Here is a 26086-nt window from a genome sequence, read left to right on the forward strand (position 1 = left end):
TACATCCCATCTAGTATGTTATTGCTGTATGTTTTTATAAAGTATGTTCCTGTAAAGCGCTTAAAAACATGTTACAGTTTTTAAAAAAATTATTTTTGTGCATCTGGAACAGATTAATGGCATTTCCATTCATTTCAGTGGGGAAAGACGATTTGAGATGCATTGATACAAGGCACTTTTATTTGTTTTCAAATGTAGAGAGTAAAAGTAAGAAGCCTTCAGACACACGAAAAAAATCGACCGGACTACAGTATTTTTACTTGCTTCCTTCCCACCACCGTGTACAACACGAAAAAAACAAAACAAAAACAGACAGACTCTCACAGCAGACGCTTGACTGGGTTGGCCGGGCGAGCGTCACATCACTCAGACTGTTTCGGATGTATTTATTTAGCTCAGGCAGGCATTCCAGGCTGGAAAGGTGGAAAGTCTGAGATGACATGGGGGCTCGCGAAGCGCAATAACATATTTACGTTCTCGTTTAATTGCGCTTCAACAAGGGGTCAGGCTGCACATGTGTGTCGCAAAACCACCCTGAAAGTTGCCGAAGGAGCTGCGCGGCCCATTGATTGTATTGGTTTGATGCCGACGCCACTCGGTCTGCGGGGGCGGTCTTTGCACAGAGACCCCCTTCTTTTTTAGGGGGGGGGTGGGGGGGTGTTTTTATGAATGAATACTCCCTACATATTAACCATGCGCTCTCTGTGGAGCCATTGTTTGCATGGGAGCGAGTAGTTGCAACAACAAATATTTTGAGAGCGTCGCGGCTACGTTACGCTCACTCTGGTTGAACGTTTCACTACTTTTGACTCGCACCGGCGGGGCTGTAAAAGCATTTAGAGGAGACGGTGGGATCGTGGGAAAGGTCGAGCACATAAGACACTTTATTCTTTGTTTCTGTTGTTCTTGAGTAATTGATCTGCCTGCGCGGCCACGGCGGAGAGCTTCAAAGTGGGCCGCGGCCTTTTACACATGAGTGGACACCTTGCGTTTGCTTGGTGAAATTGTATTTTTTCGACCTGACTCAGTTGGTCCGTTCGTAAACATAAGATCAGTTTCCGTTGAAATACAATTCAAAAAGTACTTCTGTTCGGTCTTCGCCATGAAATAGAAACTGAGCAGAACAAAAAAAAAAAAAAAAAAAAAAAAAAAGGAAAATGGAACCAAATTCACAATCTGGTAAAGCAATGCCTAAAATTCACATTCCTCTTTTCTGAAACTTCCGTCTGAAAAAGAAAACAATATATATATCTATATATGGATAGATATATAGATAGCTAGATAATTTTTCAAGGTTATTATTTATATCCAAGTTTTCATTTAAGTTGTTTATTGTCATTCCTAGTTAAATTTGACGCAAAACACCAGACGGACTAACACAACTAGCGTGGCCATTGCGCTTGGTTATCAATATTTATATATCTGAACACAAACTCATGTGGACAGACAAAATAAAAATACTACATATACATATATTCCCCATCATCCGCAGAAATATTACAGTTTGGTTTTAAAACTTTTTCAAAAATGCACTCCGTGTCTGTTATATTGCCCCCTGGTGGACAAAAGGCGACAAGAGGCACTACTTCCTGAATGGATGACGTCACGACGCACAAATGAAATCGTCACGTTCCGTTTAATTGCGGTATGAATGAGTACGCTTCGTTGTTATGAAAGGTGATTTGAGATGGAATGAATTCACCTGGCAAGTCATAGCATGACTCTCCCCGACCAAAAAAAAAAAAACCCAAACTATTTATGCGCAGGAACGAAGTACTTGTAATTTGTTAATTCCCACCCAGGAGAGCAAACGGGCTTGCAGTGGAACACGTCGAACCGATAGCATCGGGCCACCATTGAGAAATGAACTTTCCACTCAATGGCCGTCCGGTGGTCGAATTCCGTTGAAACGTGTGAAAATGTGAATTTAATTCATAAATGCGGTCTGCCACGTCTGGCCCACCGCCAGGAATCCGTCTGGCGTGTTTTCTCTGGCCTCGCTCCAGAACACCCCCCCAGCTCGTTCCCCAACTCCTCCCTCCGCTTCTGCCCTGTGCGTCCACCCACGGGAGAGGTGATTTCGTCCTCTTCCCCCCCCCCCCTCCTATTTTTTTTAAACCTCATCCTCATTGAGCGTTTTTTTTTTTTTTTTTTCCGAGTGGTTCGTGGATGCGGTTAGTATGCTTCTCAGACGGTCCGCGCCGAGCTGTCACGCCTTGCCGCTGCTCCAGGGTCTACCCCGGTGCCGTTCTGCCTTGTAAGCCGAGTCAAGTCGCTTCCCCTCCGGCGTCGCGGACTCGGGTGTTCCGCTGTGCCCCCCCCCCCCCCCGCGCGCCCCCCGCGGTGCTCACCGTGTACCCAAACTTACAGGCTTCCCTCCTCACTAGACTAGTTTAAAGCCGCAACTTATTTCGCACTAAACTGGATAACAAAATCGACCGCAAGGATTTGTAAAACTTTTTTTTTGGGTGGGGGTGGGTGGGGGGGGGGGGGCGGCGGGGGGAACCAAGAAGCCACCGGGAACCATGAGTGGACGCGGGGACGAAGCCGGCGAGGGCTCCCAGGAGCCCGCAGGCGCCGCGGAGCCCCAAAAGAGGGGACCGGGGAGACCGAGGAAACTCCAAAAAGTCAGTATAAATTCATTTCTGTGTTAATGCAAACAATACGAATCGACATGTTGATTTTTTTTTGTTGTTGGAATGAATGCTCATTAATTCATCGATAACCCAAAACAAGCACATTTGTAAATGACTGTAGTGCGTAACATGACTCATTTATGTGACATGTTTGGGTAAGAAAAAAAAAAAGAGCAATGTAGGAATTTCTAAGCTGGGAGATTTAATTACAGACATCCATGATTGGAGTTCCAGACTCCAATGTGGGACATTTTTGAACATGTGCACGTGCGTACAATTCACGGCGGAGGCATTTTTATATTATTTCATCGCAAAAACACCATCAGAAGTCTTATTTCATTCATATTTCCGGGCCAACTATGTTAAAACACACGTAGGAATTTGTTAAACTTATTTTTTTCCCCATTACCCCCGCAGAGGGTTGTTATGACTGAAAACCAACTCGCTATAATAAATATACACAACAAATTGAAGGACGAGTAGTTTTGAAATCAGAAGTCATGCAAAATAGTTTTGAGGGCAATTTGCAATTCGGGGACTGATTTTTAACAAGGATGAAACACGTGTGTATGATTTGCTTTGAAGCACCACCGAATAACGTGTTGGGACCCCCAGGCGTCAAGTTTCACACTTTTCCACTGTTCCAAATGGTCATTTACATCCAGTATATGCGGTTCATGCTTTGTGAGAAATAAGTAACGGCACAGAATAAGAGGGAATAAAACACCTCCGAGTGTCAGCCCACACATGCGACGCGATTGTTCCGCACGCTCGCAACCTTTGTCCGCCTTGCTCTTGACCCATAAAGCGGCAACCAAATGGAGGGGTGGTGGTGGTGGTGGTGGTGGTGGTGGTGGGGGGGGGGGGGCGCAGGGGGACCACCACCAGCAAATGAGCACATGCTTGAAAAGGGACCCACACAAGACGCGTTGCCCAGTGTGTGTGCTGTGAGTTGAGGTGGGGATGATATGCTGTGTTTAGGGAGCGGGCGGGGGGGGGGGGGTGTCCCCGCTTTTGTTTCCTGTTCTCCACCACCATGTCACACCACCCCCCCCCCCCACCCCCCTTCCTCCTCCTGCCCTTCTTCCCTCCAGGAGCCCAGCGGAGAGCCCGTCCCCAAACGACCAAGGGGCCGCCCAAAAGGAAGCAAGAACAAGGGCCCCTCCAAGGCAGCGCAAAAGGTGAGTTGCGACACCCGAATGACGCACTTTCAAAAACTCAAAACAAAAGATGACAGATCAATGTTCTGTTCATGATACTTTTACAAAAAAAATATGATCTCATCTGGTAAATTCAATCGTGATATGAATTTGAATCCGTGGCCACTGGAAACATTTGACGTGTCTGCGCTCAGCCATATGAAACACGCCGATGATTAATTAAACAGGGGTATTGTCTTTCCCCTTTTGACCGTCAAATGTCCACATTAAAAATGTAGCGAGTAGAAACGGGGACCGCGGTTTTCAAACTAGTGCGCCACGCATTCTAATGAGACGCCGTTCGACAAAAGGCTGCTTTATTGCCTTTAAACGGGAACGTAACGTCCGACCGTTTCGTATGATCGTTCGTACGACTGTCCTCCATTTAGGTGTCATCTGATTTATGATTATTTATTTATTTTTTTTGTAAATTGCGCTTTGCACGGAATCTTAATCAGATCCTCTGTCCGCAGAAATCCGAGGCAACCGGGGAGAAAAGACGCAGGGGGCGACCCAGGAAGTGGGTAAGTCGTCGGCGCTTTACCGCCGCTACGCACATCAAAGCTTCCTTTTCAAACTGATCAGTCGCCACTTGCTAATTTTATTTTCCCGTCGTATTTTCTTGTAAGCGTGAGTTCACCGTGGCGCTTTTAATCGCGATTGCTCCGTGTGGTTTATTGACCCGCTGTTTGTGGAGGCGAACTAGCTGGTCACGTGACTACGTTGGCACTTTGTTATTGTGTTTGCAGAGGAAAAAGATCTTCTTTTCGGGGCCGTAGTATCAAAAGTATCCATTTCCGAATGCGATTTTAAAGCGTAAAGTATCGGAAGTATGCGTACGTAAATTTTGTTGATCGATTGTAGCTTTTGAATCCATCTGGGGAAATGACTTGTGGCGTCATTTAAACGGGATTATGTCACCTCAATGCTTCACTTTGCTGTGCTCAAGGAGACCCCCCCCCCCCCCACCCCAACCCCCCGCTCGCTTCATGTTGCTGTTATCAGTCAAAGAAAATGTTTACCCTCCAGTCTGACCAGAGGAAAACTGAAATAATGCCTCTGGCAGCTCGAAAGGCCTCGGCGTTTATCAGCGACCAAGTGACAGGCGTGATTGATAGCGCGAGGAAATGGGGTCAGGGGTGCCACCAGGAAGGGTGTGCGGAAATGGACTGTTTGCGGGTTGACTCGTTTCCACATCTATTTTGTCTCGATCGTGTATTTAGTGAACCGGCCGTTCGCGGCGAGGAAAGCTCGTGAAAATATTTCGATGAGCTTCGTGATGACCAAGCGAACCCCCCCTCCCCACCACCACCGGCAAATCAGTTTCCCAACGCAGCTGCAAGGCCGCCACTGAACCATTGGACTGAACTGATAACGAGGTGGTTGATGTTTGCCGCCGTGCTGCCTTTGTAGTCGGGGTCTGCTGGTGCCTGCATGTCCCAGGTACGCGCACCTCCGCTTTCAACGCCCACGCTCTGGCCTTGACATAGACAACAGCCAGTCTACTTTCTCGATAACCACTAGATTAGGCTGCCCGAATGTAGAACTGCTTTACTAGCCCACCAATTTAATTTTGTTTGGGATGGTGGGGGGGGGGGGGGGGGGGGGGGGATTTTCCTCCAGTTGTATTTGCGAGAGAGTACCGTTCTCCTGGTTTTGAGTCCGACGGAGTCATTCAGAGGGAGGGGCTAGTTGAAGGATCCGGTCTCCTCTGTGGAATACTTTCTTCTTCTTGTTTCTTGTCCGAGACGGTCTCCCAAGACGAGAATTTACTCTTCCGGATAATTGGGAGAAGGATTCCAGGCATTCAAATCCAAAGTCTTGCTGTGAAGTCGGATGAAAATAACCAGCGCGGGAACAAGCGCTTGCCCGGTCTTGTCTTGCAGTTCTTGGAAAATCTCAGACTGTTTGATATGCCTCAAGATGAATCGCATGTAGCTTCAAGTGTCAGTCTTGGGGGTTGGAAAGCACAAAAGTACGTTGACGCTTTCAATCAGTCTTGGTAAGATCGGGACTGGCGTTAAGCCTCGTAACCTGACAACGTGATAAGCTGTCCACTGTAGTAACCACTGCCCCTCAAAGGGTTAAATCACTCCAATCTTTTTGGGGAATATTGAGTTGGGTGGTAAAGGAGATCTGGATTGTTGTTGGACTCCCGGACCGTTAAAGTTCCGGTTTCCTTTTCCGCTCCGTCTCTTTATTGCCTCTGTGTGCAGGTGCTCGATTGCACAAGGAAGTTTCTGCTTCCTCTGTTCGTCAAATCCGACGTTGGGCTACACAGCCAAATCCCTCCGTTGCCAAAATCGCGCTTAACACGTCAAGTCCCGATGTCGACGGGTTCTGTTTTCAACGTTTTTTTTTTTCTTCCCCACGTCGCCGTTTGAGGAATTTCCTCAAAGCCCCTCTGACTAATTCTTCAAGTAGGTTGGCCACTTTCACTCCACTAACAATAATAAACATGAAAGTTCGAGGATGATTGTACCTTGACTCATGCTCGGACATGGGAAGTGAGTCAGACGTTTTCTTCCGAGGACCGTGACCTCCGGCGTCATGTTTTTTGTGTGTGTGTGTGTGAGGACAGCCTTGTATTGAGTCACGCCAAGTCAAAAAACGTGGGCCGTATGTAGTTGTACGGTTTCTCTTCATCACCCCGCTTTCCTTTCCGCATCCCGCTTCCTTCCTTCCGCACACACACAGCTGCTTCTTTGTGTTTAACCGTCATCATCTGAAGTCGCTCACACCCAGGACGCGCTCAGACTCACACTCGTAGCCCATCTCCTCTGTTCTGCGACCGCGCAAAACTCTCAATGGAGGCTACTGTGAGACTAATACGCCCCACATGCAACCCTGCGGAAATGACTGGCTGAATGGGAGAGGAAGCGCGAGTGCGTGAAGGGGTGTGGGGGGTTGATGGAGTGTGAAGAGGAGAGGGTTGAAAACTCCCCAACTGCATGGCTTTTGCTGCGCTTGGCTTTGCGTCAGACACCGGGCGGCAAGTGCCAAGCATTTGGAGTAGGGAGGCTTGAGGTGATGAGCGCCACTTCCTGGCATTTGGTCCGCAGCTTTCGGGAGAGCCCTTGGGAGACAATCGGCGTGCGAAAAGCTACGCTTGTGTTAGGAAAGGGCTAAACGTTCGATTGCGATCGCTCGCGTCAAACATTAAACAGCTGCTAAGCGCTGAGAAAATACCCGGACTAGGTAGTTTCTTGGCAAGACGTTCGCTAAATCTGGAGTGAGGCGGGACGGGATCAAGTCTTGCGGCGCATCAAAGTCTTGACTATTTTTATTATGGCCACCGTATGAGTCACGCTCAGTTTTGGAATGAATTCCCGTGTTTCAAAATGCGGTGTGACGAATACTTCCTCGGCTCGCTGGCAATGTCATGCCTCGCATAGCTGACGGGTAAGTCAGCCGGGGGGGGGGGGGGGAAGCTTCATCTAAACACGCGGCCCTCGACAAGCGAAGCGCTGTACAAAATGGACGGGTATGACTTGGCGGGTAGTGTCGTCCTCCAACAATCTGCAATCGATGATGTACTACGGGTAGCTAGCTGTCGTTTATTTAGATTTTTTTTTTTAGCTAGCTCGCACAGGGGTCTGCTTGTGTCCCCCCCACCCCACCCCACCCCCACGTCAACGTGTGTGCCGGTCTCGGCTGCACAGTGTGTCAATTCTTGGGAGGATTTTACTTTTAAATGAGACGTCACCGGCGAACCCGAAGGACCGAAGCAAGGTACTGTCTTTTGCGAACGTATACTAAAGGGACTCTATATCACTATTTACCCAGCTGCTCATTGCACAGAAACAACTTCAAAAGGCTTCTTGTTCGTTTGGACCCGGTGTGCGGTATGCATTTTTTTTAATTTAAATTTTATTTTTTATAAACAGTGGCAATACGTCACATAGTACAATGAATCCAGTACGAGCAATGCGCTTTAGCGCACCTCCCCAATGCCGCCCATTTAAATACATCATCGTTTCTGTCCTTTGGTGCTGCCGTGTTAGTTAGCAACAGAGAGAGATTGTAACCTTTGAGATTCTACTTTGTCTTTTATTTTGGATGTTCCTGCACGCGCTACCGTTTGGGTCACTGAATCTTGGACGGAGTGAGCTGAAAGTTATTTTTAGATGGATGCTCTCGAGACCACACGAGTTCCCTCGGGGTATCTGGAAGAGGGCGAGAAAGAGAGACCCCAGAGATCACACACAGTGAAAGGAGGTTTTGAGAGTGGGGGGGGGGGGTGGGGATGGGGGGGGTGTTGGTGGTCAGAGACCTTGCCTCATTCCCTACATTCTCCAACCCCCCACCTTCCTCCAGTTTTAGCTGCGGAGGAGCTGAATTCCAGCCACTAGAGACCTTTGTCCCAGCATTAGGAGGTCTCCGACGACATTAGCGGTTTTCCACAGGTCACCCCCCCCGCCCCTCCCAGTTATCCCGAGCACCCACCCCTTTTTGTTCCCGCGAACTGCGGACGATTTTTATCATTTCACACTCAAACAGCGATTTTAGATGCTAAGAGCGGAATTCTGTCTCGATTGTTCCCGTCCTGAGGGATGAGGTAATTTGGGCAACTGCAAACCTAGCACTTTGTTTGAACTCTTTGGAATTCCCCCTCGGGAGCGGGGGAGAGGTGGGGGGAGTTCTGGCCCATCATCCGCACCGTATCTCACAAACCAATTTGTAACGACTCCTCATTCCCTGTTCTAATGATCCTTGTATAACACAATCTACAAATAAACATGAAGTAGTGCATTTGCGGAGGGAGGGCACTTAGCTCACCGACTGTTTGTTTTACACAGGAAGCTCCACAGCTGTCCCGGGGTGTCCTACATGCCCAACCCCGCCCCCTCACCAGCCTCCTTACAATGCCGCTCTTTTGTTAAAATTCCTTAAAATAGATCCGGACGGGGCTTTTTTTTTCTTTTTTGCCATGAGCGTATTTGTGCCCACTGCTATTATGAGGCAGGAAGTGAGCCGTTTCAGGCAAGACAGGTTAATTTGTAACACGTGCAATTCTGGTAGAACGAGCGGGAGTGGAATTCTTTTTTTTTTTTTTGCTTGCAAAATTCCGATTGTCAAAGTGGCGTACAGTTCGGTTGTCTTGAACTAAGATAAGCTGTCCACTGTAGTAACCGCTGGACCTGAAACGGTTCGTCTAGAAGAACCTTTTGTTGTTGAAGGTGGTAGTTGCCGGAAATAAAATAAAATAAAATAAAAACCACACACACACAAAAAATAAACAACAAAAAAAAACAATGCAAATTTGTTGCATTGCCCCCCCCCCTCTATTTTTTTTCATCTCCCCAGTTACTCTGGGAACAGATTTCACTTCAAACAGCAGAGGCTCCTAAATGGAGCCAGTCCAATTTGTCTGCGCCTTTCTTTCCTTCCACAGCAAGCCACCCGAGCACCCCACCCCCCACCCCCCCCAAAAAACCTCTTCCAAACAAAAGGCTGCTTGTCTGCGAGGAATTTTCCACATTCCTTACAACGACAGACAGTTTTGTGCTTTACAAAGGGCCCTTCGGCAAATTCCCCCTAATCGCCGGACCCTAATAGGTGCAATTCATAACTCCGGCTGTCGGGGGGGACAGTGGGTGGCGTCAACGGGTCAGCATGTTCAAACCGGAGCGGGAGAGGGGCAACTTCGAAAATGGATCGCGTTTCCAGCAACGTCGCCCTCGGGTTAACAAAACAGATGGTACTCCCCCCCGCCCCCGATCTTCAATGGCGACTTGGGTCCGATCGGCGGAACGTTACCTTGACGTGTTCGCGTGACCGTGGTAAATCCGGCAAAATGTCTGTTTGAACTGCGGCTGTGTGCTTACCTGCGTCGCCACGGCGACCTGAGGTTTGCATTGCAGACGTTGACTAAAAAAAAAAAATACTCCGGTCGATGAGGAAGCGGCCGATAACGTTATCTTCTGGTTTACATCTGGAGGATGATTTAGATACGGTCCAGAAAACTCCCTTCCAGGATGCAGGTCAAGTTTTTTTTCAATTCTGTTTGCAACTGAAAACATCTTTCACCCCCTGGAAGAGAATGAAGAGAAATGCAATTAACCACCGTTAAGTGCTAAGGACACAGCCCTGCGTTATTTAAGGCTGGAGCAATTTCATCGAATAACTCAAATGATTTAATACAAATCGGTAATGTGTCGCCCAAAAAAACAAAAGAAAACTGCAGTACATGAATAGATTACATTATTTGAAAGAAAAACGGTTTAGCTTTGATTGCACGATGAAGAAGATATTGGAGCAAAAAAAAATAAAAATAAAATCAGCTTCTTGGTTTTGTCGTCGCAATTTCATCTGCTGTATCTCAGGCCGGACAAGTGTTCCACAAACCTGCCATCTAAGTAAAACGTTCACATCGGCAAAGTGCTCTATTAGGCCCAGTTGTTAAACTTTAACTATTTCAACGTCAAGCATTCCGGATTTTAACGGCGTCCTCCTCCTCCTCCGCCACCGCCGAGAGGTTTCGTCTGATGCGTATCCCATTACAGCCTGTTTCGCCCGCGCGGCCGCGTGTGTTTGTGGAGGGTTGAACATCGCCGCTCCAATTATCCGCCGGGCTTCAAAGGAGGTGAAAAGGTTAGCGGGCTCAGTAACGGTTAACTAGAGCAAACAGTGGCGACTATCTTAAGGGAGAGCGGAAAACCTCTGCAAGGACGGCCGGGCGGAAGGGAGGCTCCAAGGCCGCAGGTCTGCATGTTGTTTATGTGCAAGGCAGTTCCAGGTCGAAATTTGTCATGCTTCCACACTTTCTGCTCTCAATAAAACCAGTCAATCTTCCTGATTTACCATATTTTTCCGGACTACAAGTCACAATTTTTTTTTTTCAGTTTGGCCGTTGGGTGCGATTTCCACTATCTGTGAAATTATGAACACATTATTAGATCATTTCACGTGACTTTTTTACATGAAACCACAAGAGGGTGCTCTATGCCCGTGTTGATAAATCGCAGATGAGTCTGAAGTAAGCGACGTAGAAGAGGAAGTGCCGCATATGCTACCTCCGGAGTTGGCCCAATTGTTGAAAAAGTGAAACGGAGGATGAAGGAATCTTCGGATTTAGTGATTTTTCTGCTCTAGTTATCGGAGTAACTCTTAATATGTTACGTGAACATACCAGGCACGTTCTCAGTTCGCTGTTTACACGTCATGTAACATTAGCATATCGTACGCTTATTCAGCCTTTATTTTAAATTGCGTTTGAAGATGACATGTCTGTCCTTCGTGTTGGATTTTGTCAAATAAAAATGCGACTTATACATGTTTTTTTCCCTTCGTTATTATGCATTCTGGTGCGACTTTATACACCGGAGTGACTTATAATGCGGAAAATACGGTAGTGAAACGGTGTTTTCGACCAAAACATTCTTTGTGCCTTACGGGTATCAAGTGGCCACGCCGTTTGTCCGTGTGAGTACATTTCTTTGGGAGTCAAGTAGAAGCTAAAACATTTCCACACAAAAGGGGCAGGATGGGGGAGGTGGAGCACGCCGAGTCTCTTATGAATGGTGGCCTGTGCGGCGGACTTTCTGGGGAGCGAAGGCTGCTTGCCTTTGATCGGATGGGACTTCTGGGTGGGTGAGAAGCCCACGAGGAGCGCTCGCATTCTTCGAGCAGCAGACGGGGATTGTGTTTCAGCCCGGGAAAGGGGTCCCAACCGCACTCCCCTTTTGAGTCAGTCTTACCCGACATTCCTTTGAATGGGCTGCCCTCGTGCTACGCCTCAAGCTGTCTCCCGAATCGCTTGTACGGCCGAGCAGCTGCCGGGGCCCACAAGGGATTCATAGTGTCAGAGCTGGGCGACATCAAAAAGCCGCCAGAGTAAGTGAAAGACAATGTGGTGATTTCTCTTTTTTTGCGGGGAGGGGGGTGGGGGGGGGGACAAAAGGGGCGAAGGGTCTTTCCTGGGGCACTGGGAGAAAGAGCAGTCTGTTTTTTTTGTGTTTTTTTTTTTGAATGACTATTTGTCACATGCAGTTATTTGGGATCTCTTGATAACTTCATGTCAGAAAAACCGTTCAAAAAAGTACAACGATCAAAGAGAAGTAGTAGCGAGCTGTTACTTTCAATGCAGGAAATCCCGGCATTCGCAATAATCCTCATTGACATGCGTTTTTGTGAAGTTTTTTTTTGGCGCCGAATAATGCAATTAGAACTGGATACAGTTGCCTATGTAACATAGGTTTGCGATTGCGTGCATGCTCGATGGATGGTGTTGATGCTTTATGATCCCTTCAGTTTTTGGTGCTTTGCCACCATATTTTTTCGCCGTCGGGCTTGGTGGGGTTTAATTGACAAGAAGGTGAAAAAAAAAAAATCGAAATGACGTCCGTCTTTTCGTTACGCAAGATCAAAATCATTGGTGGATTGCATCAGGAAGGTCACCCAGTGCAAAATCTGTGCCCCCCACCCCCCAAACCTCCCAATAAATCGCGCGCGTAAGTAACTCCCTGTGGCGAGCCGTAAAAGGACAATTAGAAAGTCGCAATGATGTCATCCTCCCTCCGTTCGGAGTGAATGTCTTCATGTTGGCTGAAGATTTTATGCGGCTGAAAGGCATGCTCTCTAAAACTCAGTCGGGTGACGATGCAATGATTATCATATCATTTAATCCACTGACAGATGCGCTCACTTTTGTACACGCCGTGGTATTTTTAGGAATGGTGGAAACATAAGATCGTGAAACAGTAGGTGATAAGTCTTCCAACTTGGAACCGCTGTGTTTTTGCACCTTTCTTGTGTTACGCATCCGGTGTCCAATTTGGGCCCGCTACGTTTTCGCCTCTTGGCATTCCAGCAGCTCCGAAACCCCCATCAGCTGCTAAAAGCGATCTTGGCGTTGGGAGGCTCAGTGGGCCTGCAGCTGGCCTGGATTACGAGCGCAGGATCCTCTCCATGTTCATCGTGACGTTCTCAGAGCGGTCGGGCTGCTCAGCTGTTGGCTTGCTTTAATGCCGCTTCCTGTCGAGATTTAGGATGGTTTAGGACATCCCTCGCATGACCTGAGTCGACAGTATATGCAAATCCTGAAAACCTGATTATCGCAAGAGAATATCACAAGTGGCAAGTGCCGATCACAACTGTCTTTTGATAGGCATAGTAAAGAGAACTTCCTTGGTCCTAATCTTAGACTCAGTAGTTCAAGTCTGTGTCTTGTTTCTGGAGCCTTGGCCTGTCCTGGACATTGTCTTGAAGTTGACGTCTAAAGTTTCTCTTCTTTGTCTCCTGAATCTCGTTCTGGAACTTTGGTTTGTCCTGGACTTTGTCTTGAAATTGAGTTCGTAAATTGCTTTTCTTTGTCTCGTGAATCTTTCTGGAACTTCGGTTTGTCCTGGATTTTGTCTTGAATTTCAGTTATTTCGTTTCTCTTCTGTGTCTCGTAAATCTCTTTCTGGTACTTTGGTTTGTCCTGGACATTGTCTTGAAGTTGAGGTCTTAAGTTTCTCTTCTTTGTCTCGTAAATCTCTTTCTGGTACTTTGGTTTGTCCTGGACATTGTCTTGAAGTTGAGGTCTTAAGTTTCTCTTCTTTGTCTCGTGAATCTTTCTGGAACTACGGTTTGTCCTGGCCTTTGTCCTGAAATTGATTCCAAAGTTTTTCTTCTTTGATCTCCTGAATCTCGTTCTCGAACTTTGGTTTGTCCAGGATTTTATCGTGAAATTGAGTTCGTAAATTTCTCTTCTTTGTCTCGTGAATCTATCCGGAACTTCGGTTTGTCCTGGATTTTGTCTTGAATTGAGTAAAGGTTCTCTTCTTTGTCTCGTAAATCTCTTTCTGGTACTTTGGTTTATCCTTGACATTGTCCAGGGATTAAGGATTTAAATGGCTCTTCTCCATCTCCTGAATCGTTTCCTAAAACTTCTTTTTGTCCTGGACATTGTCGTGAGATTCAGAATTTGTGTCTCCTCCACTCTCCTTTTCAAAGTCTCAGAGAGAACTGGTTTTCTGGAAGCAGCAGTTCCCGCTATCCGTGCAATGACTTTTTTTGTACGTAAATACGTAATGCTGCTATCCTGCTCACAAACCGACAACCGTAGCAACCGGAAATCGAAACCGTCTCTCTCACCCGCATGTTTTGCGCTCGGTGGAAGTAATATTTCATTGCCTTTCATTCATTTTCCCTCGCTCGGTTGTCTTTCTGAGTCGCGATGAAGTGACATATTGTATTCCTTCCCGGCAACGTTCCATTCATCCACATGATACTTTGAGCTTACTGCCGTCAGTCTAAAGAAGACATTCATCCACTCTCAATTTGCTCGGGTCTCAAAGTCTATGAGGTGTGAAGGGCAGCTGCGTTCTAGATTGCGGACGTCACCCGCCAACATTTCCCTCGGAGCTTATCGTGCCCCGGTGGCGGGTAGCCGCTTCCTTTTGGCTCTTTGCCCTCGACTGTAAAACTCTGGCTAGCCCCCGGGATACACCCTGTAAAATTGTTGGCTTTTTATTATCGGTCCCTTGATATTCCTTTCAGTTTACTTTGGCCGTGTAAAAGACACAATGGATGGGGGGCGGGGGGGAAACATCTCTTGCTCCTGTTCAGTGACGCGTTTTTGTTTTTTGCGATGGGACAACAGGAATCAATTCAGAACTTTGCTCACGTTTAATGCGACGCCCTTAAACTATGACTTGGTTGAATTGCTTTTTGTTTCGTTGTTGTCAGGCTGAAAGTCTGAAGATTTTTGGCACAAACCAAAAACAAATATAACTTTAGGGGGTTAAAAAAAAAAGTTGAACTTGGCTCCAAAACTTCAGGCCATAAAACGTTTTCCTTGACTGCACGGGGGACTGATTGTATGTTTTTGCAATATGTAGCCGGGTTGGATGTTTTTCTACGGAAGAAAGGCAGCGACTGTCTCGTGGTGTATCTGATACCACGGAAATTATTTTCAACCTTTGATACGTTTTGCTTTTATTTAAACAAAAACTTAGTCGTTTTAGTGCGCGCGCATTTATGCAACCCCGTTAGCGCATTATATATTCTCCCTCACGTTTGACGAACAACTTGCAGGCCACAGTCCGATTTTCGGCGCAATTTTTTTTTTAATGACGCGTTGTGTCAATGGCGAGAATATTATTCCAAATGTGAAACACTTCTCCTCTCTGCTTTCTTGCAGCCACAGCAAGTCGTCCAGAAAAAACCTGCTCAGGTAAGAGATCCCCGTTATCACGCGAGTGCACGATGTCATCCTACTGAAGCTTCGATAAAAGTATTGAGACACCCGTTTCGAGTATGCCGCCTCTCTTTTTCGCATTGACTTCAAATGAAACCATCAAATCCATTTGAATCGAAGCTGAAACAACAACAAAAAATAAATCTCAAAATGTATTTTGTCCACCCTAGTGGACACCCATGTTTTTTTAACCTCATTTCCAAGGCTCTCTAACTGATTTCTAAAGCAAAACATGCCGTCTTTTTCCTCCGCACATGCAGGCGTAACGTATAATTGTGAGTAATGCCTTGTTTTCCCCATGTGAGTACATTCATTAGAGGGAGAATGGAAGTGGAATGATATAGTAGAGTGAGTGAAACACGACACAGGACCCCCCTCCAATCCCAGCATGCCCTCACTGTCCAGGAATCTACCAACCTCCCTGTGTTTGGTGGTCCAGGCCACTTTTTGCATAACTCACCTCTGATTTGTGGCCGTGTGGGAACAGGGCCCTGAAGTCGTTGGGGAGGTGCTGTGAGGCCCGGGGAAGCTGCAAACCATAAAAATGTCGTTTCGCTCACCCACTTTGATAGGCTGCTTTATCTCAGCCCAAACAACGCCCCGGCTGGAGCAAAACCTCAAAACCATTTCAGGGTGGCGTAAGGTTGACGCACCCGGGAGCTCACTCGGCTCTTTATCTGAAGATAAAGTACTTGTTCCTGTGCAGAAGTACATTAAAAAAAAAATAGATTTCTTTACTTTTTATGTTTTTGTTTACTACCTACATTTGAAACACATCGAACTGTGGATCAAAAGCGAAGTGCGGAGAGTCTCTGCCACAGAAATACAGGAGGGCAGTCAAGGGTTGAAATTTATATTTTATTTTGTGGTTCAAGAAAAAAAATTGTCGTATTGCGCGGTGCCTCAAAAAAATGGAGTCATGCAGAAAGTTTTGGCTTTTGCTAGTCTCTCAATCATTTCATGCTTTTTATCTTGTCAACATGCAATATTTTTTGTCAACTTTGTGCATGGCAGGCGAATATGATTAAAGGTTCTTTGGTGGTAGCCCCCCCACCATCAATCCACACCACTTTTCTCTCTCTTGTTCTCATTTGCCCTCGTCACACATGGTAGCATTTAGCAGGCTCTTTCAAGGCCGCCGTCTGCGAGCGCTAATGAATGGAAGCGGAGCTTGCACATCGCCGAAAACGCTTCGGCCGCCCAACAGGTTTCACTCCCGTGGCCTGGGAAAAAAGCGGGCTTCGCAATTGTGCCACTTGGCCCCGCCGTACAAAATGAAGCCATGTGGAAAATGGAATTCGGGAATTTGTGTCATTTCCGCTACGGTAGAACCCGGTCTTAAAATAAAAAATTTGAAAATAGCAATTCCCAAAACGTAACGACATTTCCGACCAAATCTGTCCGCTCGTACTCATGTCTGTTGGGTGGCGTAACTGACATTTTCTTTTTCTTCCTGGCCAGGAAGAAAAAGAGGAGGAAGAGGAGGAGGAGGAAGAGGAAGAAGAGACTGCGGAGTCCCCGGAGGAAGATTAAGCTTCCATACCATGAAACCTCTACCTCATTCAGCTGTCAGGTCTTTCAAAGGGAAAAGGCTACCTTGACCACTTTTTTTTTAACCTTTTCCACATGTCATTTTTTTTGGTTGCTTTTCAGTCCGTGTCCAGTATTTCACTTTATCACTGGATGCTGGATGACTTGTCGCTAAGCAGGCCATCGACGTTTCTCTTCCAATTTTTCCCCTGCAACGCGCAAGACACACCTTTTGGCGCCGTCGGAGGTGCGGCCGCTTTTCACAGTCTCCGAAACGCAGAAGGGTCAGGTCTTCTTTTCCAAATTATACAGACGCACAACCGACCCAAAATGATGTATGGCCGCCGAGCACAGGGAGACGCGTGTTCCTCAGGGCAGCTTTTATTTTTGCTCAATCAATCATGGTGACCTCAAGCCAAGCTTGCGAAAAGTTGTAAACTTCGCTCAGGTTTCGAAAAAACAAAACAAAAAACATCTTTATATATATATGCTGGAGTGAAAAAGTGAACGAGCGAAAGTGAAATCCCACAAATAATCGACGCCCATTCCGTTTGTTACGAATCGGCTGCAATCAGTGGATTTATGATCGGGAATGTTGAACAAGTATAACATTTACGATCAGCCACCCAGCAATGTCGGATCACCAATCACGATCATCTTTTATTTCAATTCAACCTAAAATGTTATTATGGGACAGCATGTGGGTTTTTCTTCTGCTAATTTTAATCCCTAAAGAAAAATCGGACTTTTTAAGATTATTTTAAAACAATATTTCCTCACTTTCGGATGGAATCGGCGCATCTTTGAAAGGATTATATTTCAGGAAAATGAAATAAAGTGGTTTGAGTCATTCAACATTGTATCGTGACAAAGGAAGTAGATTTGACACGAAACCTGAAATGACCAAATTTGGGCATCATCTTCCGCCTGACACCGTTGCTAGTTTATCCTGATTTATTCGTCTCAAATAATGGGCTAAAAAAAATTAACCCAGTAATTATCAACTCTGTCATTCTCCAGATTCCAATGCCTCAACCCCCCCCCCCCCCCCCCCCACTCCAAAGCTTTAATTTTTATTGACTTGAGGTCAGACAGTACCTTGTTTTCATTCATCGCCGTAACCTCAGACTTGTGGTTTTGCTTTACTTGCCCTACTCTTGGTGGACACCCAAAACCTCCGGTTCAGTCATTGACGCCACAACCAAACTTGTTTGCATCGGACTACTCTACAGTACATCGTTTATTCATGTCTGGCTTGTTTGCTAGAAGCACAACATAGCTTTAAAAACCTTGTTCAACATCGCACAGCAAAGATCTATCCTCAGACGGTTTGCCTTACAAAAAAACAACCTCATGAAAGAACAAAAAAAAACAAAAAAAAAACACATTACCTCAGAACACACGTGATACCTGGATTTTTTTTTTGTGGCAGCGTCGCATCGGACATCTCATCTCACACTGTAACACGCAAAGGCGTGTCAAATAATTTGCTCGTACGTCAGTGCTTTGTGGTCACTGACGTGCGGCGCCTTCTCGACGGTTTTTGCTTTTTTGTTGGTTTTTATCAAAACTACCTCCGACTCTTGAAATGCGGCGCCGTGTCCGAAAGCGCGCTCGAAGCGACGCAACAGGAAGGCAATTGTGCGTTCACGTCTGTGTTGGAACTGAAAACGTTGATGATACTGTACATTGAAAGCGAGGTCGCGCTTGTTGCCATTTTCGCCCGCGGCTGTTTCGCTTCGATCAGGTGCAGCCGGAGCGATCGATGAAGAAGCACGGGTCAGGTTTGATTGTCTTTTAACTCATTTCCAGAAATTAGGTGTTCTTTTTTTGGGGGGGGGGGGATACATTGTTAATATTTCTTTAAAAAAGCCACCAGATGGCGCCGAAGCTATATTTTTATATTAGGCATACCGTTGTCCTCAGCACAAAAAATGCAAATAACTAAGGATATGCTCAAAGGAATTTTTCAAATTATTCAAAAATTTTAAGTCTACTTTGCTACCTGACTTTTGCTTCTTTAGCGATTTCCGGGGGTGGGGTTTGGGGGGGGGTAGTGGTCTCTTTTTCAATACTTAATACACAAAAGCAGCTATCATTCATGTATTCGAATTTACTTTGTTACTCTATATCCACAAACGATAATGCAACTTTTTTTTTTTCTTCAACGACAAACTGGGATTTCTGTTTGACGATAGTTAACTTGAATTTTTTTTTTTGAGGGCTGTTTTTTTTATCCTTTTTTTTCCTGATTGTACTACCTACAGTATGAATGAAATGTACCTCAAAAGTATCGGCTTACAATGGACTAATCACTTCACTACCTCCAGTTTTGGTCATGCCGGTTGACTTTCAGTATGAGCATATGCTGATTGATGTTAATAATCGACAGTATATATCAGGACTGCAGAAGCTCCTCATTTGAAAGTACTCGGTGTAGTCCGAGTATATTTCTCACCCTCAAGTGGCTTTCATATTTGAATATTGTATTCATGAATACGTTTTCTTGTTTTTAATTAGCTGGTATACTTGGTTAGCTGTCTCGCGTACGTTAATGTGATATTTTTTTTCTCTTCTCTTGTTATATGGTTAAACCAGACGTGTACGGGATTGTTGTTGTTGGTTTTTTTTGGTTTTGTTTTTTACTTTGGGAGGTGATATTATCAAAAAAAAAAAACATTCGGTCAAGGCCGGTAGAGCCTCAGAGGGGCTGCGTTGATTCTTTCAAACCGCTGTCAAACGCTCGTCGTACGACAAATGAAGCAAATGCCGCAAAACCCGGAACGTACCAGTGTTGGCTGAATGTTTTGTGAAGGCTGCCTCTCTCTCTTTTTGGACTGAGATGATTGTTGAAGCCACTGCGGGTGAACTTTCAGCTCTGGGAGTCTTAAAAAAAAAAAAAGTTACTCGTCATAACCGTTATATTCCAGTACAATCAGAAACACATTACTACCTCTCAAATGGCTTATTTTTTTTTTTTTTACCTCAATCTCAAACCTAAATACTGTTTTGACATCCAAAAAGCATTGGGTGAACATCTTGAAATGTTTATTTTTGCCGGGATACATTTTATATGACTGTTTGTTCCATTCACCTCAACTGAACTTGTAACTTTTATTCTGTAGTAGAAGCTGGGAGGCACGTGGTTGGATTTTTCCGAGCTCTCTCCACTCTGTGTGTGTGTTTTTTTCTTCGACAGCCTCTGACATATCGAACTTTTTTTGGGGTTGTTGTCGTTTTCCCTATCCACTTCCTGTACTGGATTACGCTTCACTTTTTACTCGCTTGCTAAAGTCTTTAGATATTCACTGCGTTTTATTCAGCACGATAATAAAAAATAAAGTATGGCATCCAGAACATGTGTGACTTCTTTGTGATACTGTAAACATGTTTTTTTTTTGTTTGGTTTTTTTTTGCACATGAAATTTGAGCTGCTGGTATACAAGGAAAAACAGTTGAACTCAATTTTTTAATTGCATGTTTTTAAAATACAAGAGCTCTTAAAGCGATGACGGATTGACTCAACACTGACTCACATCTTCTCGCTTTCTTTCCTCACTGAGTCAGCGCGCCGTCACTTCCATCGAAGTCGAGTCATCGAGGAACATTGCCAGCCCTTTTCCTTCTTTCGAAGACTTGTGTTGAAATTTGTTTTTCCTCCATTCCTCCCATTTTGGACACCGTTTTTTGCCGTTCCGGGTCACGGGGAGCAGAAGCGCGCCCCAACTTGAATTGATCGCCAAATGAATCAGGGCACGGGGTGACTGCAACGGGGGTTTCAAACTCATTTTTGTGACGGGCCACATCGTAGTTATACATTTGTATTAAAATGGGATTGGAAACAAAAAAATCTTGCAATATATTAACGTTTTTTAAAAGGAAATACAATTGACAATGATGACATTTTAGCGAGAAAAGTGCATAATTTGCTTCCGCGGGCCACATTGCCTGGAAGCAAAGTGACGTATTCATACTGTAGTCGACAGCTCCCTCTAGTCGGCCAAAATGGAGCATTACAAGTGAAACTCACCACACACGTTTGAGATTATCCTTGCATTTTACTACGAAAGGGTTCCACTTCCTGCCTTCTAAATTACGACACTATTAAACAGGAATGTCGCTGTTTTATATATATAGTTTGGGGTCCAGAATTGATGTCGAAGGGGGGAATAAAATTGAATGAACAGGAATTTCGATTTGCGCCGCGGTTTGATATTTTACTGCGAAGGCGTTCTACTTCCGTTAAACTCTGACAACAGGAAGTGATGACAGACTGCTTCGCTGGGTACTTGGAAATCAGAATATCTGCGCTTCAAAATATATATTTGTGATTATGTCTGCGAGAAACCCGGGGACCCAACTCGGTGAGTGCCAAGTAAAGCTAGAATCACAGCTCTTCGCAGCGTTAATGTCATTCGAATCGTGTGCTCAGCAGATCGCTTTTCTGCCTTTCTATTTGCTGAATAAGTAACACTTTAGAGGTAAACGACCCGGAAAACGCAGGGAAGAAGTTGTGCAAACCACTGTGGCATAATAAAACGGACCTTTTGGTTGCAAGTTATCTTGTGACTATGTAATTAACAACTCGTGATCTCCCCGCTTCCTTTCTGGGACAAAGGCGTCAATTTTATTTTATTTTCCTGCAAAAGGCGAAAAGCAAACCGTTACATTTTTACATGAATGCATACGTTGATTGCCTGCGGGGGATTTCCCGGCTCAAAATGGATCATTAACACTTAATCGGCGGTCCCAAAACAAACACTTTTCTACGGTACAGTCGTGTCCTGACATCAATTTTTTTTTTTGTAACTCTCTCTTATGTTTTTCTATGATTTCCTGCTTTAAATTAATAGACATCACCTCACTCACTTTCCTTAGACCAGTAGTTGGTAAAATGTTTGAAAAATATTTGCATGAGAAACAAAAAATATGAGCAGACAAGTGTACCTTCGCTGCACTGTAACCATGGCAACTGATGGTGGCCTGATGTTTTGAAATGATAAGTTTCGCTTGCAACACAAAGTTACAAAACAACAATGACACTGTATTTACCTGTATTTAACTTTTAGTTTTTCTGCCGCATTACTTTCCTATCCCATTGTGCTTCAGATCTGGAGTGGGTCTCCAAAGTGAAAGTGAACACCCAAGCTGTACTGAGAAGAGCTCAGTACATCCAAGGATTGAAGCTCCCCAAGAAACAGTGGCAGGTACAATATTTACCTTGAAAGGTGAAAAAAAAAAGCAGATTTGGAGAACAAAATATTTTTGGAAGTGGTACTTGAGGGTAATACTAATAAAACCGTCGTTAATCCATTTGGACTCTTTTGCAGGCTGCCTGGCTTTTGAAGGCCATCACGTGTATCGACCTGACGACTCTGGCCGGAGACGATACGCCGTCCAACGTCCACCGGCTGTGCATGAAGGCCATTCAGCCCGTCCAGTATGAGCACCTCAAGAAAATGGACATGCATGATAAAGGTCTGCTTGGGCTTGCTTGCAAAAAATATTGATTGTATTTTTTACACCCCTCATGCTCTTCAGAAGTGGCTTTTTTTTCTGTCGAACATCTACGGCACCCGTCCAGTAGTTCTGTTTACAACCTCCAAGGGGAGACACAGACCATTCGAAAAAAAAGGGGAGCCCGCAGACCATTTGAAATCATTCTCAGCAGTCTCTTGTCTTTTGTGCTCGAAGGAGTGACCACCGGCGCTGTGTGCGTGTATCCGTCACGCGTGGCCGATGCGGTCAAATCGCTAAAAGCCGCCAACTCCAATCTTCCCGTTGCATCGGGTGAGTCGACGAAAGCTTTATATTAAAAAAATAAAATAAAAATGCATTTCAATTATTTTCAGTCGTTCAATTTAAAACAGGATCAAAAATATGGAATAGGAAAACATGACGGAATGAGCTGTGACTTTTGTGCTCTGGAATCAAAATGTCCTCTTCCAGTGGCGACCGGTTTCCCGGCAGGTCAGACTCCACTGGAGACGCGGCTGACGGAAGTTCGCATGGCCGTGGCGGACGGCGCGACGGAGATCGACATCGTCATCAACAGGACGCTCGCTCTCACGGGGCAGTGGGAAGGTAGAGAAACCATCCAAAAATAAATAAATAAATAAAAACATCAGTAAATAAATAAAAGCTCCCACATGCTAGAACCACCAGTGCGCTTCTTTTATTTTTTTTGACTTCCACAGCCATGTATGACGAGATCTGTCAGTTCCGAGAGGCCTGCGGCGATGCTCACATGAAGACCATCCTGGCCATCGGCGAGCTGGGCACCTTCACCAACGTCTACAAGGCCAGTTTGGTCGCCATGATGGCCGGTCGGTTTCACGCAAAAACAAGAATGTGTTCTGTTGTTTTCAACGGCGTGACTTTTTGCACGTTTGAATTGTCGATTCGTTTTGTCACGGCGATTGCTTGACGATTGTTACTCCGTTTATAGTCCGGTTGTTGTTTCAAGGAATGCAACATTGAGCAATCGAAATACAGTGAAACTCCTCTACAACGAAACCTACATGGGCAAAAATACCCACTAGTGTGAAAAAATTTTCATGCATGAAAGCCATTCGCACTTTTCTGCTCCCCCTACGACGAAAAGTCCCCCTGATCCGTTATACGAAATCTTTTTCTCTGCTCTTGCCTCGCAACGAGATTCACTACAACGAAAACAAGCCTTCCGCAAAAGTCTAATCCAACCTCAGCATGCCACAGCGACCTCGGCTGCTTCGTTCGGAAACGGCAACAGCTACCACCACAATGGTTTACACATGCGCAGTAGTACAGGAAGTATTTGTTATTGTTAGTTTTAGACGCAGCACGAACGTTGGATTGCTAAAATGGCTAAAATAAAAAGTACACATATACGTTTTTTGTGTGTGTTCGTGTTGACGTCCGAGATAAAATTTGCTCCAGTGAAAAGTCCCCTGTTGTGAAAAATTTCTTCTCTCAAACATGATTTCATTGTAGAGGAGTTTCACTGTAATCAGCATTATTATTTTTTTTCCCCATTCTGGAGTGGTGAGCAAACTCACTTCACTCAGTTGTTGCCCCGATGATGCTGAAAAACGTACACCCCATGCCTGCCAGATGCTTTCTTCGCCGTCACACAATAATAAGCCGATTACGGGCACCGAATTGTCAGGGGGCTGTGATGGAGATCATCATTATAATGCATTGCTTTTTTTTTTTTTTGTCTCCACTCTCCCTTCTTAATCTCCGCTTGTTCCTATGAATTGCGTATGAGATTCCTGAAATTGAATGATAATTTCACCTATTAATCTCTTGACGCGGGCTATTTTCCCTCCACCAGTATCCCCCTCCCTTCGCACGCAAATGAATGGAGCTTCATTACCGCCACCCGTATTTAATAACCGTTATCCATTATCTGGTAATTAAGACACCCCATGACGAATTTTAAGGATTATGCCACTTTGAGAGAAGCGCGTGGTGGTGGGGGTTGGGGATAGGGTAGTAAAAAAAAAAAAGACCTGACTGGAAAAATACATAGCACAGGTCTTTAATGAACTGGAAAATGTTCATCTTGTTCTGTTCCGTAATGAACAGTCATTATATACCAGGGAGACAGAAGGGCTGATTATCACTCTATAGTTTGTGGATCATCTATTAAAAGAGTGTCATTTCATCTTCTATTTTTATCGGGAACGCTGATAATTGGCTGTGAAGGAAGGGGGGGGGGGGGAGGGGAGAATGAAGGATTTTATTGATGAGAGTACAGCTGCCCTCGGTTAGCCATCAGCGGCAACATCTGTTCTTGTCCCACCAGAGTATCAAGAGTCCACTTTTGCACCTTGCTGCAATGCGTCCAACATTTGGTACTGACATTAAATAGAATAGAACAGAACAAAAAGTAGATACATTTTCCTGAAATATGTATTTCAAAAGATCAAATATCTGCGATATTTTATTATTTTTTTACACACAACAATTTTGATATATCATCGTCCAGACTGCAAATGAATGACGCTAAAAGCCACCACGGGCTAATTCAATCAAATCCTTGATTCGTTCCTTTTCAGAAAAACATTCAACTCTACGATTTATTCTTGAACCCGCCAGGTTCCGACTTCATCAAGACGTCCACTGGAAAGGAATCAGTCAATGCCACCTACCCTGTCGCTATCGTGATGGTGAGGGCCATCCGCGACTACTTCCTACGTACGGGCAACAAGGTGAAGTGTCATTAAATTGTCACACTTGACTCAGATATGAGAAGTACAGCATAAAAAAAAAGTTTTGAAGTCATAAAACTCTGCTCCAATAGTATTATCATATTTAAGCGCAATGCAGTTTGTCACCTGTAGAGGGAGCCCAAGCGGGGGAGGTACGAATTTCATACAGCTCGTTTCCACTTCCCTCGCAATCGAATCAGACTGCGCTTCTCTCACGTGGTGCTCTCAGGTGGGCTTCAAGCCAGCGGGGGGCATCCGGACCGCTAAGGAATCTTTGGTGTGGCTTCTTCTGATCAAAGAGGAGCTGGGCAATGACTGGCTGACTCCTCACCTCTTTCGCTTAGGAGCCAGCAGCCTGTTGGCTGACATCGAGAGACAGGTGGGCGCCAGGATGACCGCCAATGAGAAGTCACTTAAACTATTGGAATGATAGTCGGACTAAACGTGTTGTCGCTTTTGCAGATTTATCATCACGTCACGGGACAATATGCCGCCTACCATGAGCTTCCAATGGCCTGAAAGCTCTCTCTGGGGATGCTCCAAAAGCCCCGCCCCCAAGGCCTCTCTGAAGCACTTGCGCGCCTCCAATCAAACTTCGTTGCATGATAATTGAAGAGGGTTAAGTGAGTTGAAAAGATCTGATTGAACAGCTCACAAAACTAAAGAATCATTTGAAGGCCAAATAAAAAAAAAAAAAAACTTGATTCTCTCACTTTCTTCTCTGTTTCTTGCTTTTTTTCCCCCTCTCCGTTAAATTTTTTTTAAATTAAGATATCAGATGACTTGACCTTGAAGGAAAGAAATGAGTGAATTAATTACGGGAGGGTTTGGGAGAAAAACGCAGGATTTGATGGGGAGGATAAACTCCAGGGAGCCGTTTGGCTTCTTCGCGAGGAGGGAAAGGGGCTGGGAATGAGGCCATGGCTACGTGAGGTCTGTTTGTGGTGAGCTCAAGAAACTCGGCAGTGAAGGAATAAAAAATGATTCTCAAACTGGGGGTACGCTCGTTCCCTCTTGTGGTATGTAAATAAATCACTGAATTGAATTATCAAATTGAGTCTCAAAGGTTAGCTTTGTGATTTTTTTTTTCTTCATTTAAATCTTTCAGGCACCCTGTAACCTGATCATCTGAAAAGCTGTCCACTCTAGTCACCGCTGTCCTCGAACAAAATAAAACTTCACATCAAGTTGTGGCTCAAACTTTTGATCAGCTCAGTTCAGTTGTCTTTCACTTTTTAAAAAAAAAAAAGTTCAACGCGTGTGCATTTCTTGTACTTGACCAAGACGCTATTCAAGTTCATTTTCCCAATACTTAAGCGGACTGTTTATTTTCAAACTGCG

At 45.1% G+C, this 26086-nt stretch overlaps 2 protein-coding genes across 2 annotated transcripts; both read left to right on the forward strand.

Annotated features, from left to right (window-relative positions):
- Positions 1-2151: 2151 nt before the first annotated feature.
- hmga2 (high mobility group AT-hook 2) lies at positions 2152-18583 on the forward strand. Its single transcript, XM_086103850.1, has 5 exons — positions 2152-2627; positions 3731-3817; positions 4309-4359; positions 14964-14996; positions 16482-18583. The coding sequence occupies exons 1-5, from the start codon at positions 2526-2528 to the stop codon at positions 16551-16553; spliced, it is 345 nt and encodes a 114-aa protein (XP_085959976.1). The 5' UTR covers positions 2152-2525; the 3' UTR covers positions 16554-18583.
- Positions 18584-20803: 2220 nt separating this feature from the next.
- On the forward strand, positions 20804-25457 carry dera (deoxyribose-phosphate aldolase (putative)). The gene is made up of 9 exons (XM_086103795.1): positions 20804-20914; positions 21660-21757; positions 21881-22028; positions 22245-22340; positions 22500-22634; positions 22748-22876; positions 24633-24745; positions 24975-25124; positions 25208-25457. The coding sequence occupies exons 1-9, from the start codon at positions 20884-20886 to the stop codon at positions 25262-25264; spliced, it is 957 nt and encodes a 318-aa protein (XP_085959921.1). The 5' UTR covers positions 20804-20883; the 3' UTR covers positions 25265-25457.
- Positions 25458-26086: the final 629 nt, after the last annotated feature.

The sequence above is a fragment of the Hippocampus guttulatus genome, chromosome 22 (assembly GCF_054856545.1).
Source record: "Hippocampus guttulatus isolate MCC_2025c chromosome 22, RoL_Hgut_1.0, whole genome shotgun sequence".
NCBI lineage: Eukaryota > Metazoa > Chordata > Actinopteri > Syngnathiformes > Syngnathidae > Hippocampus > Hippocampus guttulatus.